At 46.7% G+C, this 13,478-nt stretch overlaps 1 protein-coding gene across 1 annotated transcript in view; it reads left to right on the top strand.

Annotated features, from left to right (window-relative positions):
• The window catches only part of MINDY4 (MINDY lysine 48 deubiquitinase 4), a 110,349-nt gene that overhangs the window by 85,598 nt on the left and 11,273 nt on the right, over nucleotides 1-13,478 (top strand). The window contains exons 14-15 of the mRNA XM_069462591.1: nucleotides 687-750; nucleotides 3,903-4,064. Of these exons, the coding sequence (XP_069318692.1) occupies nucleotides 687-750; nucleotides 3,903-4,064 (226 nt within the window). The remainder of the gene's footprint in view (nucleotides 1-686; nucleotides 751-3,902; nucleotides 4,065-13,478) is intronic.

Below are 13,478 nucleotides of genomic sequence, written 5' to 3'. Positions count from 1 at the left end.
GAATTTCTTCTGGCAAAGGATCTTTTTACCAGGTGGCTTTTGAGGGACCCCATTCCAAGAGTGGAGCCACAGTGGTAACCTTGGGAGGGCATAGCCTCAGAGACTGGCTGCCCGAGTTCCCTGCCAGCCCCATCACCCTTGGGCTAGGCTGTCCCTTCTCTGAGCCTGGGTTTTCTCATGAGGTTTTGAGGAATAGTGTGTATACAGTGCCTGGAGCAAAAGCTGTGCTCAGGCGGTGGCAGCTATTATTTTTTAATTCAAGGAGGCATTGGAGTCCATTCCTCCCATTTAACAGACTGGCAGACTGAGGCCCAGCGATAGAAGAGGATTCCCCAGTCCCCCCATTGGTAGCAACAGGTGGGATATGAATTTAGGACATTGGATTCCAAACCCAGGGGCTGCCAGCTGTGTCACACCCAGTCACTGTTCTCCAGTGTGGACAGAGGACTGGTGAGGCCAGAGAGTGCAGTGAGCTCTACTCAAGGAGTCCTGAGCCCCAGCTCCCTTCCTTCTGGGTGGGAGCCTCCAGGAGGGCACAGACACGCAGCATTCAGTTTCCCACCAAATCTGGAATGCTGGGGCTCAGCCTGGACCCTGAGGGGCGCGCTGGGTCACCCGGTAAGGGCTGCCCAGGTTGCCTGGTCGGGCAGAGGTGTACTAACACTGCTGCTTCTTGTGTTTTCCAGCATCCGCCAGGACTTTGATGTTCCCACCAACCATCTGATTGGAGCACACGGGTACTGCACACAGGTCAGGGGCACCATGGGGCCCAGGGGCAGCAGGTGGCTCTTCCCCTTCCTCTGTTACTCCCTCCTTTCTTAGCCGCTGCCAACACCCTCCAAGCGGCTTTTACCTGCCCACCTGTGGTGGACTCCACCAGCATGTCGTGGAGACCTAGGAAGAGAACACAGTTTAGCTTCTGTTTCTGGAGAGCTTGCTACACACTGCTCATGTGCTCAGGGCTGCGGGGACGCAAAACAGGCTGATGCCGACCCAAGTGCTACATAGCCTGTAGCCCAGGACGCAGGGAGCGATGCCCCAGGCATGGGCTGGGGGACCCTGGGTCCACCTGGGGAGATGACAGCTCTGGCACCCTTGATGTTTGCACAGGATGTTGTCTTTACAGCAGCCCTTCCCACTGCATCTTTACAAAGGGGCCCTCCAGTGGCTTCATAGGGGCAGGGAAGACCCTGAGCACAGTTGCTTGTCATCCACCCTCCCAGTCACCGAGGGGACACCAGGGAAGGGACCTGTTAAAGATGCTGTCTAGTGAGCATCAAAACTGAGAGCTAAATCCTACGCCTAGTCTCTCTCCATGCCTTTCTCTGCCTGCCATGGCCTTCCAGAGTGGCCATATAGGCCACAGGGAAATCTGACCCTCCGGGGATAGAGGGGCCAAAATGTGTAGCATGGCTAGGCTGGACAGAGCTGCACAGTCTTCCAGGCTCAACTGAGTACCCAGTTGTCCTGGGGGTCCTGGCTCACTACCTGGGCACCATGCAGGGGCAAGCTTGGGGCCTGTGGCTTGTCCAGAGCACCCATAGAGGGACTATGGGATTGGCTGCTACGTGTCTTCTTAGAGGAAGGCCTTGTGGGGAGTGGCTGCTCTTCTGGCTGCCTGGAGTGGCCCCGCTCTCACTCTGGGTGCCCGTGTGCTCTGTGGGAGCTTCCCCCCGTGGAGGGCAGAGAGTGGTGCTGCCTAGGAGTGGGCAGTCAAGCAGGGTGCAGAGGATGCCAGACCAGAGCGTGGGCCTGGGTTCCAAGCCCTGTTCTGTCTTATCCACAGAATAAGCTAGGGCAATCTTCCTGCCCTCCCTGAGCTTCAGTTTCCTCATTTGTAGAGGAGGCATTTGGACTAAACCAGGGCTTCTTAAACTGTGATGTGCACATGAATCTCCTGGGGGTCTTGCTGAAGAGCAGGCTCAGATTCAGTGGGTCTGGGCTGGGGCCTGAGATTCTGAATTTCTAATAGGCTCCCCAGGGAGGACCATACTGCTGGTCCGTGGACCACACTTGAAGTAGCAAGGGACTAGCTGGCTGCTAAGCTTTGCCACTGTGTGGCTTTTGAGTCTAGGGGCAGGGAGAGCTCCTGGTGCCCCTTCTCCCCCATCTCAAGCAGGCTTCCTGCTATGAGGAAGGTTTTAGACACACCTCAGATTCTGGAGCAGGGTTCTTTTTTCCCTTTAAAACCTGATGGGAAAACTCTAACCTGCCTGAAAAAATCTGTGCCTTTCTTAGCAGCCATTGCCCTGAGGTGCAGTATCTTAGAGCAGACATTTCCTGCAAATTCTTTTCTCATTTCCTCTGCAAGGACACAATGAGGCCCCCTCTGTATCTCCCTCCAATAGGGGACCCTCTGTGGCCATCAGAGGCGGCCTCTTTTACTGTCACTGGGGCAGCGGTGTTGGTGTTAACAGAGGGATTTATTAACCCCGGATGTCGTTTTCACAATTCAGGGGAAAACACTTCTATAAACTCTACCCTCCAGAGTTTATACTTGGGGAAGTGCTGTTCTGGCCTTTCCTGCATGCCGTGGGAGAGATGCCTGCCTGCTTGCCTCACGGGCAATGCCAGCCCTGGCAGAAGGTGGGCAAGACAGAGGGACCTGCCTGCCCTAGTGCTGGGGCTGGGCTCACTGGAATCCTTCCTAAGTGGGTCCTAAGAGGCCACCCTTCATCTTGAATCTGTGTCTAAGCAGATGGTACCACGAGGGTAACAAGGCAGGGGGAGAAGGAAGCAACATCAGACAGGGAGCCAGAAGGTGTGGGTGGAAGTTCAGCTCTGTCTTCAATTGGCTGTGGGGCTTGTGCAAATCCCTTCTTGCCTGTGAGCCTCAATTTCTCCATTTCTAACAGTAGGTTGGACCCTTGGGTGCCCTGCATAAGGAAGGGACCTTCCAGCCACAGTGGTCCTCCCTGATGCAGAAGGTACAGGTTGAAGGTGACCTCCAGAGAAACAGTGCTCCACATGCCACCGTCTGTGGTTTCCAGGGTCAGCATGCTTGTTGGCTTGCCGGGTGTGCAGCGTGAGTCACAGGACCATCAAATACCTGATGCCCCACAGCAAGACAAAGTCAGAGGCTGAGCTAGAACCCAAATTTGGGCTTCCTGCCTCCACCTCCCTCCTCTATTCTTCCTGCTCCCTAAAGTACCTTCCTGTACTCTCCCACCCCCTATTAAAACTGTCACTGGTTAAGTCCGAATAAGGCCTGGAGTTTGGTTATTGGTGCTGTACCATGGTCAGTTTCCTGGCTGAGATAATGTGCTGTGGTTATGTAAGATGTTATCGTTGGGGGAAGCTGGGTGAAGGGTACACAGGAACTCTCTGTACTATTTTTATATCTTCTTTTGAATCTAAAGTTATTTCAAAATAAAAAAAAATTATTTAAAAAATACCATCCTTCAAGACCCACCCAAATGTCACTTCTCCACAAAGCGTCCGTGACTTGGTCATGTGCTCTCGCACCCATCTGAGCCTCAGAGTGCTTTGTGCGCTCATTTTTGTATCGCCAGTCACATCCTGCATTGTGCTTCAATGTGCAGGCGCATACCTGACCCCCCAGTCTAGACCCAAATGCCCCAGGTCAGGAGCCATGTCTCACCCTCCCACCAGCCCCCAACAACCCGGGGCATAGAACAGAGTCCTCTGTACAGTAGGTACCCACTAAATGCTTGTGGCATAAAGATGAATGGGGCCCTAGAGTCACTACGATGAGAAAAGTTGGCAACTTTCCACCAGGGCTTGTGGGAAAATTAAAGTAACAACCTCCTCTGATTTGGGACTCTATCTCTCTTTACTTTCCTTCTTTCTCCATTCTTTTCTCTTGTTCCCAATCTCCCTTCCACGCTTTCAGTAGCTGATGCAGCGACTTGACAAGCCTTTCCTCTTTTTCTCACCTACAGGAACTTGTCAATCTGCTCCTGACCGGGAAAGCCGTTTCCAATGTTTTCAACGATGTGGTTGAGCTGGATTCCGGGGACGGGAACATCACACTTCTCAGAGGCATTGCTGCACGCAGCGATATTGGCTTCTTATCTCTCTTTGAGCACTACAACGTGTGCCAGGTACACAGATGCTCATGTTCTCTGCAAACGGAGGAGCCTGCTCCCTGGGACCAGTGAGGAGGGAAATGGGGAGGAAAGCTGGACTCTAGTTCCCAGAGCTGGGAATGGAATGGAATTCGGGTCCAGTCTGAATCACAGAAAGTTTGAGAATAAGCACAGCTTTCCTGCCATCAAACACAGGCACAGAATTCAGACCCAAAGCCAGCCGATACCATGTTCTGGGAAAGATTGTTTACGAAGGACTTTTAGGGATTTATAGTGTGATTGTGGGTCATAGTGGCTGCAGCTGGTGTGTGTGTGTGTGTGTGTGTGTGTGTGTGCGTTGGGGTGGGGGTCCTTCCTAAGGGGTGGGAACTTGAGGTCTTAGGCCTTGTATTAGTTTCCTAGGACTGCCACAGCAAAGTACCACGAACTGGGTGGCTTGAAACAACAGAATCTTAGAAGGCTAGAAGTTCAAGGTCAAGTGTGTCCATAGGGCCATGGTCTCTCTAAAGCTCATAGGGAGAATCATTCCCTGCCTCTTCAGCGTTTCGTGTCTTCTGACAGTCCTTGGTGTTCCTTGGCTTATACATGTATCACTTCAATCTCTGCCTCCAGCTGTTTTCACCTGGCCTTTTCTCCCTGTGTGTTTTCTTGTAAGGACCTCAGTCATATTGGATTAAGGGCCCACTCTACTCCGATATGACCTCATTTTTTTTGAGACAGTGTCTGTCTCATTCTGGGTAGAGGGCAGTGGTGTCATCATAGCTTACTACAACCTCAAACTCCTGGGCTCAAGCAATCCTCCTGTCTCAGCCTCCTGAGTAGCTGGGACTACAGGTACATGTCACCACACCTGGCTATTTTTTTTCTAGTTTTAGTAGAGACAGGGTCTTGCTCTTGCTCAGGCTGGTCTCAAACTCCTGATCTCAAGCGATACTCCTGCCTCAGTCTCCTAGAGTGCTGGGGTTACAGGTGTGATCCGTACACAGTATGAGGCATTGTGCTCAACCTACCTCATCTTAGCTATATTTTTAACAACCCTATATCCAAATAAGGCCCCATTCTGAGCTACTGGAGCTAGGATAGTGTATCTTTGGGGGGTATAATTCTACCCCTTAGAGGCCTCACTAGGCCTATTTGCTGGGATATGGGCTCTGCATCCTGTCTCACTGCAGCTGGGGTCTCAGGAAGGAACAGGCCCCCAGTTGAAGCTGGACAGGGCAAGGTTACTATGCCTTTGAGGAATGTGAGCAAGGGTTGAGCAGAGCTGGGCAGGGGAGCACTGGACCCTGCCTTCTCCCTCCAGCTGCCACAGAACCTTCTCTTACCCTGGATTTTCATGGCTTTCAGAGTCCATTGTTCCATGGTTGATTATACAGAAAGGGTAGTCCTGAGGGATAGCAGGAGCTCTTTATGCGGTGGCTACAAAGATAATTGGAGGGTCTGGACAAGGCCTCATTCTTCATGTATCCCCGGAACCAGGATGCGGAGACTGACTTAATGGGGGCAATCAGATAGCGCTAGGCAAATGCATTTGCAGGGTGGAAGGGGACTGGGGTTTTAAGCCAGGGCTCAGTTTCATCTGCCCTTCCCATGTGACCACATATTCAGGTGTGCTGTCCCTTGCTAATGAACCACGTGGTATGGCCCCATCCCCAGAGCAGGGGATACCCCCCCCACCCAGCGCACAGGGAGCAGACTTGTGGGTTCCAAAGACTTGGGGAGAAAAGAATGAGAGCAGCTCCTTCCTGACTGTGCTGGTGTCAGGAGGGAGCCCAGGAATGAGGCTGGTGAGAAGCACCAGGGCTCTCGAGCATCAGACCCTGGGTGTTCTATGAAAGTATTCAGCCTGAAATTCCATGGGCTGGGAGAGGTAACCTTGGCCAGGCTCACGGAATTCCCAGGCTCACCAGGAGCCCTGGTTTCATTCTTGTGTCGAGGGCGTTGGTCAAAAAGTAAACTATTTCTTCTTGGTCTGTGGAGGGTAATTGATGGGAGATCAGTCAGGGTCATCCTTCACTTGGAATAAAAAGACTGTTGAAGAAATTCAGGTCCTACAATGATCTCCTCCTCCCCGTGCACTTCTTGGATCTGCGTAGACCCTATTTGCTGTTCTATGCTTCGCTGAGGACTGAGTTTTTTCTCCCTGCTGTGAGAGGATACTTTCCTCTTCTGCCTTTCAACTTGAAAGCTTGCTGAGGAAGGAACCCCGGCCTCCTGTCCTGCTCCGTGAGCTCACTGAGGGCTGGGCTTCAGCCTCCGCCTTCCCCTGGCAGCTCAGACCAAGCTTTCCCCTCCTTTAATACTACCTATTGTCCCTCTGTCCCCAAGCCCCTTGAGCCCTACACAATTAGCTACATTGGACATAGAAGGAGTCCAAGGGGGTTCAGTGCCAATCCCAGACCTGGACTCAGAGCCAGGGCCCTCCACTGGGCAGCACAGACACGGCCACAGGGAAGATCTGGCATCTGGGACAGCCTGGGCCACGACATCTACAGCAGGGCTGTGCACTCACGTGGGAGGTGAAAGGAGCCCCTTGCTCACAGCCTATCTCTGTAGCCTGTGGCCAGGACCTGGGGTTCTGGGGCCCTCACTGAGTCTGTTGTGGGGAGGAGGCCCAACCCATAATTGAGCTTCCTAGATGACCCACACTCAAGGTGTGCCTGGGGGAAACAGAAAACTCTTGGGCCGGAGACACTCGCCATCTGCCATAAGTAACTGGCCTCATGCCCTAGCCTGGCTGTGTCCTATGGGACCCCTGTGGGCTATTTGTGAGCCCACCAGGCTGGTCTTGCCCTTCTTACTTCCACCCCACTCCCTCTGTCCCAGAGCAAGGCTCACCAGTGTGGGCTGGACTGCCTTGTAGACTGCAGTTGGAAGGCCATGCCCCTCCAGGCTCATGGGTAGGGGCGATGCTGACCAGGCCAAGAAGGATGGGGTAGGGCCAGGAGTTTAACCTCAGCACTTCCTTCTCCCATGACCTTCAGGGCATGTTCATTGCTGTCTTCATGAAGGGACCCAAGGGAAAACACCTTGGCAGGGAGGGTTCTGAAAGCTCCATCTTCCTCCTGTCTTCCCAAGCTCAGTGAACAGCACCATCCACCCTGTTACTCGAACTAGGAGCACAGCCACTCCACCAAGAGGCCATTTGGCTACCCCCCAAGTTGTTTCTCAAGTCTGACCCCTTTTACCCTGGTCCAAACCATCAGCATCACTGGTCTGAACACCTGTGACAGTCCAGTAGATTTCAGCTTCTGCTCCCACCCCTTCCCATCCTGTCCCTTCACTGAAGCCAGCATGATCTTCAAAAACTTAGATCCAATCATATCATTCCTTTGCTCAGTACCCTTCAGTGGTTCTCCAATCCTCCGAGGCTGTTGTGAGCTGAATTCTGTCTTCCTAAAATTCATATATTGAAGTCCAAACATATGAATTTTTTGCAGTCCTATATCAGAATGTAACTGTATTTGGAGGAAGGGTCTTTAAGGAGAAGATTAAGGTAAAATGAGGTCACTAGGGTGGGACCTAAGCCAGTATGACTGCTGTTATCCTAATAAGAAGAGATTAGGATACAGACACACACAGGGAAGACCAATGTGAAGACACAGGGAAAAGGCAGCCATCTACACGCTAAGGAGGGAGGCCTTAAGAAACAACCCTGACAGCACCTTGATGTCAGACTTCTAGCCTCCAGGATGGTGAGGAAATTAATTTCTGTTGTGTAAGCCATCTAGTTTGTGGTATTTGTTATGGCAGCCCAAGCAAACCAATACAGAGAGTAGAATCCAAAACTTCCATGACCTACAAGGCCCTACCAGACCTGTACCCACTTCCTCTCTCATGTCAGGCCACCACACTCTCTCCCTCAGGGTCTGCACTTTGCCACACTTTCCTCCCCTCAGCTTCTTTCCCACCTCCGGCCTTTGCACATGTAGTATCCTCCACCTGCCCAGCTTTTGCCTCTTGTCAAGTTTTACATTAAATGTTATTAACACTTCTTAAAAGGAGGCCTTTCCTGTCCTCATCACTCTGTCGAAGTAGGTGTCTCTTCTCGTGGTCCCTCCCCACCTTGTCATTCTCCATCAGATTATCTTCATTCTTTATTCCATGGACCTCTTCTTGGTTCTAAGCATCATATTTTATCACTTTTAAGATGCAGACTTTCCTCATATTTGAACATTTCTGAAATTTTGATGCGTTCTTACAGTCGGTGGTGTGTCAGACTTTGTCAGCTTTCTTTATTTCTTAGTGTTACAAAAAATGATGGTGAATCTAATGACATCTTAGATGTGATGAGGTGCAGTGCAAATGTATTTGTATGATTATTTGATTACTCTCTGTCATCTGTTCATCTGGTAAACTCCATAAGGACAAGACTGTTCTTGTTTCCTTCAGTGCTGTGTCCCCAATTTTTAAAATGGTGCTAGGGACAAAAGGTATAAATCATGTTGAATGAGTGTTGTCCTTAGAAACAACACACCATAACTGCCTGCCATTAAATGTTTACCCTTTTATTTTATTTTTAATTAATTAATTAATACAGTTTTTGAGACAGAGTCTCACTCTGTTGCCCGGGCTAGAGTGCAATAGTATCATCATAGTTCACTGTAACCTCAAATTCCTGGGCTCAGGCAAGCCACCCAAGTAGCTAGGACTATACGTGTGCGCTACCATGCCCGGCTAATTTTTCTATTTTTTATAGAGATGGGGTCTCGCTGTTGCTCAGGCTGGACTTGAACTCCTGCCCTCAAGTGATCTCTCCTGCCTTGGCCTCCCAGAATGTTAGGATTACAGGCATGAGGCAGCACACCTGGCCTGACTCTTTTTTTTTTTTCCTATTTTTTTTTTTATTTCAGTATATTACAGGGGTACAAATATTTAGGTTACATGTATTGGCTTTGCGCCACCAAGTCAGCTTCAAGCATGTCCATCCCCCAAACAGTACACACTGCACCCTTTAGGTGTGAATATATCTGTGCCCTCCTCCCCCTTCCCACCTGCCCGACACCTGATAAATGTTACTACTACATGGGCACACAAGTGTTGATCAGTTAATACCAATTTGATGGTGAGTACATGTGGTGCTTGTTTTTCCATTCTTGTGATACTTCACTTAGTAGAATGGGCTCCAGCTCTATCCAGGGTAATACAAGAGATGCTAGATCGCCATTGTTTTTTGTGGCTGAGTAGAACTCCATGGTATACGTATACCACATTTTATTAATCCACTCATGTATTGATGGGCACTTGGGTTGTTTCCACATCCTTGCAATTGTGAATTGTGCTGCTATAAACATTCGAGTGCAGATGTCTTTTTTATAGAATGTCTGTTTTTCCTTTGGGTAGATGGCCAGTAATGGGATTGCTGGATCAAATGGTAGTTAATTCTACCTGTAGCTCTTTGAGGTACTTCCCTATTAACTTTCCACAGAGGTTATACTAGTTTGCAGTCCCACCAGCAGTGTATGAGTGTTCCTATTTCTCCACATCCATGCCAACATTTATTGTTTGGGCACTTTTTGATAAAGGCCATTCTCACTGGGGTTAAGTGATATCTCATTGTAGTTTTCATTTGCATTTCCCTGATGATTAGAGATGTTGAGCATTTTTTCATGTTTGTTTGGCCATTAGACTATCTTCTTTTGAAAAGTTTCTGTTCATGTCCTTTGCCCACTTTTTGATAGGGTTGTTTGATTTTTTCTTGCTGATTTTCCTGAGTTCTATATAGATTCTAGTTATCAGCCCTTTATCAGATGTGTAACATGAGAATATTTTCTCCCATTCTGTAGGTTGTCTGTTTACTCTCATGACAGTTGCCTTGGCTATGCAGAAGCTTTTTAATTTGATCAGGTCCCATTTATTTATTTTTTTGTTGTTGCTGTGTTTGCCTTTGGGGGTCTTCATAAATTCTTTGCCTAGCCCAATGTCTGTAAGAGTTATTCCAACATTTTCTTCTAGAATTCTTATAGTTTCGTGCCTTAGATTTCAGTCTGTTACCCACCGTGAGTTGATTTTTATGAGAGATGAGAGGTGCGGATCCTGTTTCATTCTTATACATGTGGCTATTCAATTTTCTCAGCACCATTTATTGAATAAGGATTCTTTTCCCTAGTGTATGTTTATGTCTTCTTGTCAAACATTAGATGGCTATATGAGGATGGTTTTATATCTGGGTTCTCAGTTGTGTTCTGTTGGTCTATGTCTCTGTTCTTTTGCCAGTACCATGCTGTTTTAGTTACTATAGCCTTGTAGTACAGCTTGAAGTCTGGTAAATTGATGCCTTCCAATTTGTTCTTTTTGCTTAAGATCGCTTTTGCTATACGGGGTCTTCTCTTGTTCCATATGAAGCATAGAATTATTTTTTTCTTGATCTGCAAAAAATGATGTTGGTATTTTAATAGAGATTGCATTGAATCTGTAGATCACTTTGGGTAATATAGACATTTTAACGATGTTAATTCTGCCAACCCATGAGCATGGTATGGTTTTTCACCTGTTTCCGTCCTCTGCAATTTCCTTCTTCAGTTTTTCGTAGTTCTCCCTGTAGAGGTCTTTTACCTCCTTAGTTAAATATATTCCTAGATATTTTATTTTCTTTATTGCTATTGTAAAGAGTATTCAGTCTTTGATTTTGTTCTCAGTCTGACTGTTCTTAGTGTATAGGAATGCTACTGATTTCTGCACATTGATTTTGTAACCTGAGACTTTGCTGAATTTATTTTTCAATTCCAGTAGTCTCATGGCCGAATCTTTAGGGTTTTCTAAATATAAGATCATATCATCAGCAAAGAGCTATAGTTTGACATTTTCTGTCCCCATTTGGATGCCATTGATTTCCTTCTCTTGTCTGATTGCTCTGCCTAGGACTTCCAGCACTATGTTGAATAGAAGTGGTGACAGAGGGCAACTTTGTCTGATTCCAGTTCTAAGCAGGAATGCTTTCAATTTTTCCTCGTTCAGTATGATGTTGGCAGTGGGTTTGTCATATATGACTTTTACCATTTTGAGGTAAGTCTATGCCTATTTTGTTAAGCGTTCTTATCATAAAAGGGTGCTGAATTTTGTTGAATGCCTTTTCTGTGTCTATTCAGAGGATCATATGGTCTTTGTTTTGGTTCCATTTATGTGGTGAATTACTTTTATAGATTTGCGTATGTTGAAACATCCTACGTCTCTGGGATGAAGCCCACTTGGTTGTGATGGATTATTTTATTGATAAGCACCTGAATTCAGTTTGCTAGGATTTTGTTGAGAATTTTTGCATCTGTATTCGTAAGGGATATTGGTCTGTAGTTTTCTTTTCTTGTTGCATCCTTTCCTGGTTTTGGTATCAGGGGGATGGTGGCTTCATAAAACATGTTGGGGAGGATTACTTCCTTCTCAATGTTGTGGAATAATTTCTGGAGGATAGGCACCAGTTCTTCTTTGTAGCTCTGGTAAAGTTCGGGTGTGAAACCATCTGGTCTGGCACTTTTCTTTTTAGGAAGGTTTTGTATTGCTGCTTCAATTTCGGTACTTGATATTGGTCTGTTCAGGAATTCTATGTCTTCCTGATTGAACCTAGGGAGCCTGTGTGTTTCTAAGAATTTGTCCATTTCCTCCACATTTTCAAGTTTATGTGCATAGAGGTTTTTATAGTATTCATAGATGATACTTTGTATTTCTGTGATATTAATTGTAATTTCTCCTTTTTCATTCCTGTGGAGCTTATTAGAGCCCTTTCTTTTCTACTTCTCATTAATCTAGCAAGAGGCCTGTCAATGTTGTTTATTTTTTCAAAGCACCAACTTTTTGTTTTGTTAATCTTCTGTATAGTTTTTTTGTTACCAATTTCATTTAGTTCTACTCTGATCCTTGTTATGTCTTTTCTTCTGCTGGGTTTGGGGTCAGTTTGCTCTGAGTGGAGCTGCAGAGAGAGAGAACTCCCTGTGCATAGTAGAAACACCAGGAAGGGGAAGTGGGTGGGGATGCTGGGACATCTCACTATACCCCACCCATCCATCCACCTGCCCGCCCCTGGGCCAGGGATGAAGAATTTCTGTGGGGTCATGTGCCGGTATTTCTTTCATCAGGAGGATTAAAGGCCATATGCAGGTCATCCTTTCCAGTTCTTTGAGATGATTCATTAGATTGTTGATTTGTGATCTTTCTGTCTTTTGGATGTAGGCATTTATGGATATAAATTTTCCTCTCAGGAATGCTTTAGCTGGGTCCCACAGATTTTGATTTCTGTCTCCTTTATCATTTAATTCAAAGAATCTTTTGATTTTCATCTTAATTTCCTCTTTAGCCCAATAATCATTCAGCAGAAGATTGTTTAGTTTCCAAGACTTTGTGTAGAGATGAGAGTTTCTGTTGGAGTTGATTTCTAATTTTATTTTACTGTGGTCTGAGAAGATGCATGGAATTTCTGTTTTTTTAAATTTTTTTGAGACATGCTTTGTGGCCTAGGATATGGTCAATCTTAGAAAATGTCCCATGAGCTAATGAGAAAAACATATATTCAGTGATTTTTGGGTTCAGAATGTTCTGTAAATGTCAGTCAGGCCCACTTATTCTAGAGTTCTGTTTAAGTCCATTGTTTCTTTGTTTATTTTATGTTTGGAGGATCTGTCCTGTTCTGTCAGAGGGGTGTTGATATCCCTGGCTATTACACTGTTGCTGTTTGTCATTTTGTTTAGATCAAATAGGATTTGCTTTTTGAATCTGGGCGCACCTGAGTTAGGTGCATAAATATTTAGGATTGTTATGTCTTCTTGTTTAATTATACCGTTCACCATTATATAGTGACCACCTTTGTCTTTCATTACTTTTGTTGATGTGAAGACTAAGATATCTGAAATCAGAATTGCTGTGCCAGCTTTCTTTTGGCTTCCGTTTGCATGAAATAACTGTTTGCCATCCCTTCACCTTGGGTCTGAAGGCATCCTTGTGGGTTAATGTGTTTCCTGAAGACAGCAGATACTTGACTTATATATATTTAGCCATTCAGCCAGCCTGTGTCTCTTTAGTGGGCAGTTCAAGCCATTCACATTTATTGAAAGAATTGATAAATGGAGCAGATTTCTGTTCATCCTGTTGAGTTGAACTTTATTGCTTTGTTTTCTTTCTTGAGCCATTGTGGTATCTGGCCTTTGACCTTTAGCTTTTGGATGATTTTACATTGGTGAGTGTCTATTGTGCTGATCCATGTGTAATAGTGTTCTGAGTACTTCCTGGAGGGCAGGTCTTGTCTTGATGAATTCCCTCAGTCTTTGCTTATCCGAGAAGGTCTTTATTTCTTCTTCATATAAGACACTTAGTTTTGCAGGGTACAAGATTCTAGGCGGGGCATTATTCTGTTTGAGAAGAGTGATAATGGGGCCTGAGTCTCTTCTGGCTTATAAGGTCTCAGTTGAGTCTGATGGGTTGAGTCTGCAGTTAGTCTGATGG

Source organism: Eulemur rufifrons, chromosome 29 (assembly GCF_041146395.1).
Source record: "Eulemur rufifrons isolate Redbay chromosome 29, OSU_ERuf_1, whole genome shotgun sequence".
NCBI lineage: Eukaryota > Metazoa > Chordata > Mammalia > Primates > Lemuridae > Eulemur > Eulemur rufifrons.
Note: the sequence above shows the minus strand (reverse complement) of the source record. Positions and strands in the feature narration are given on the sequence as shown.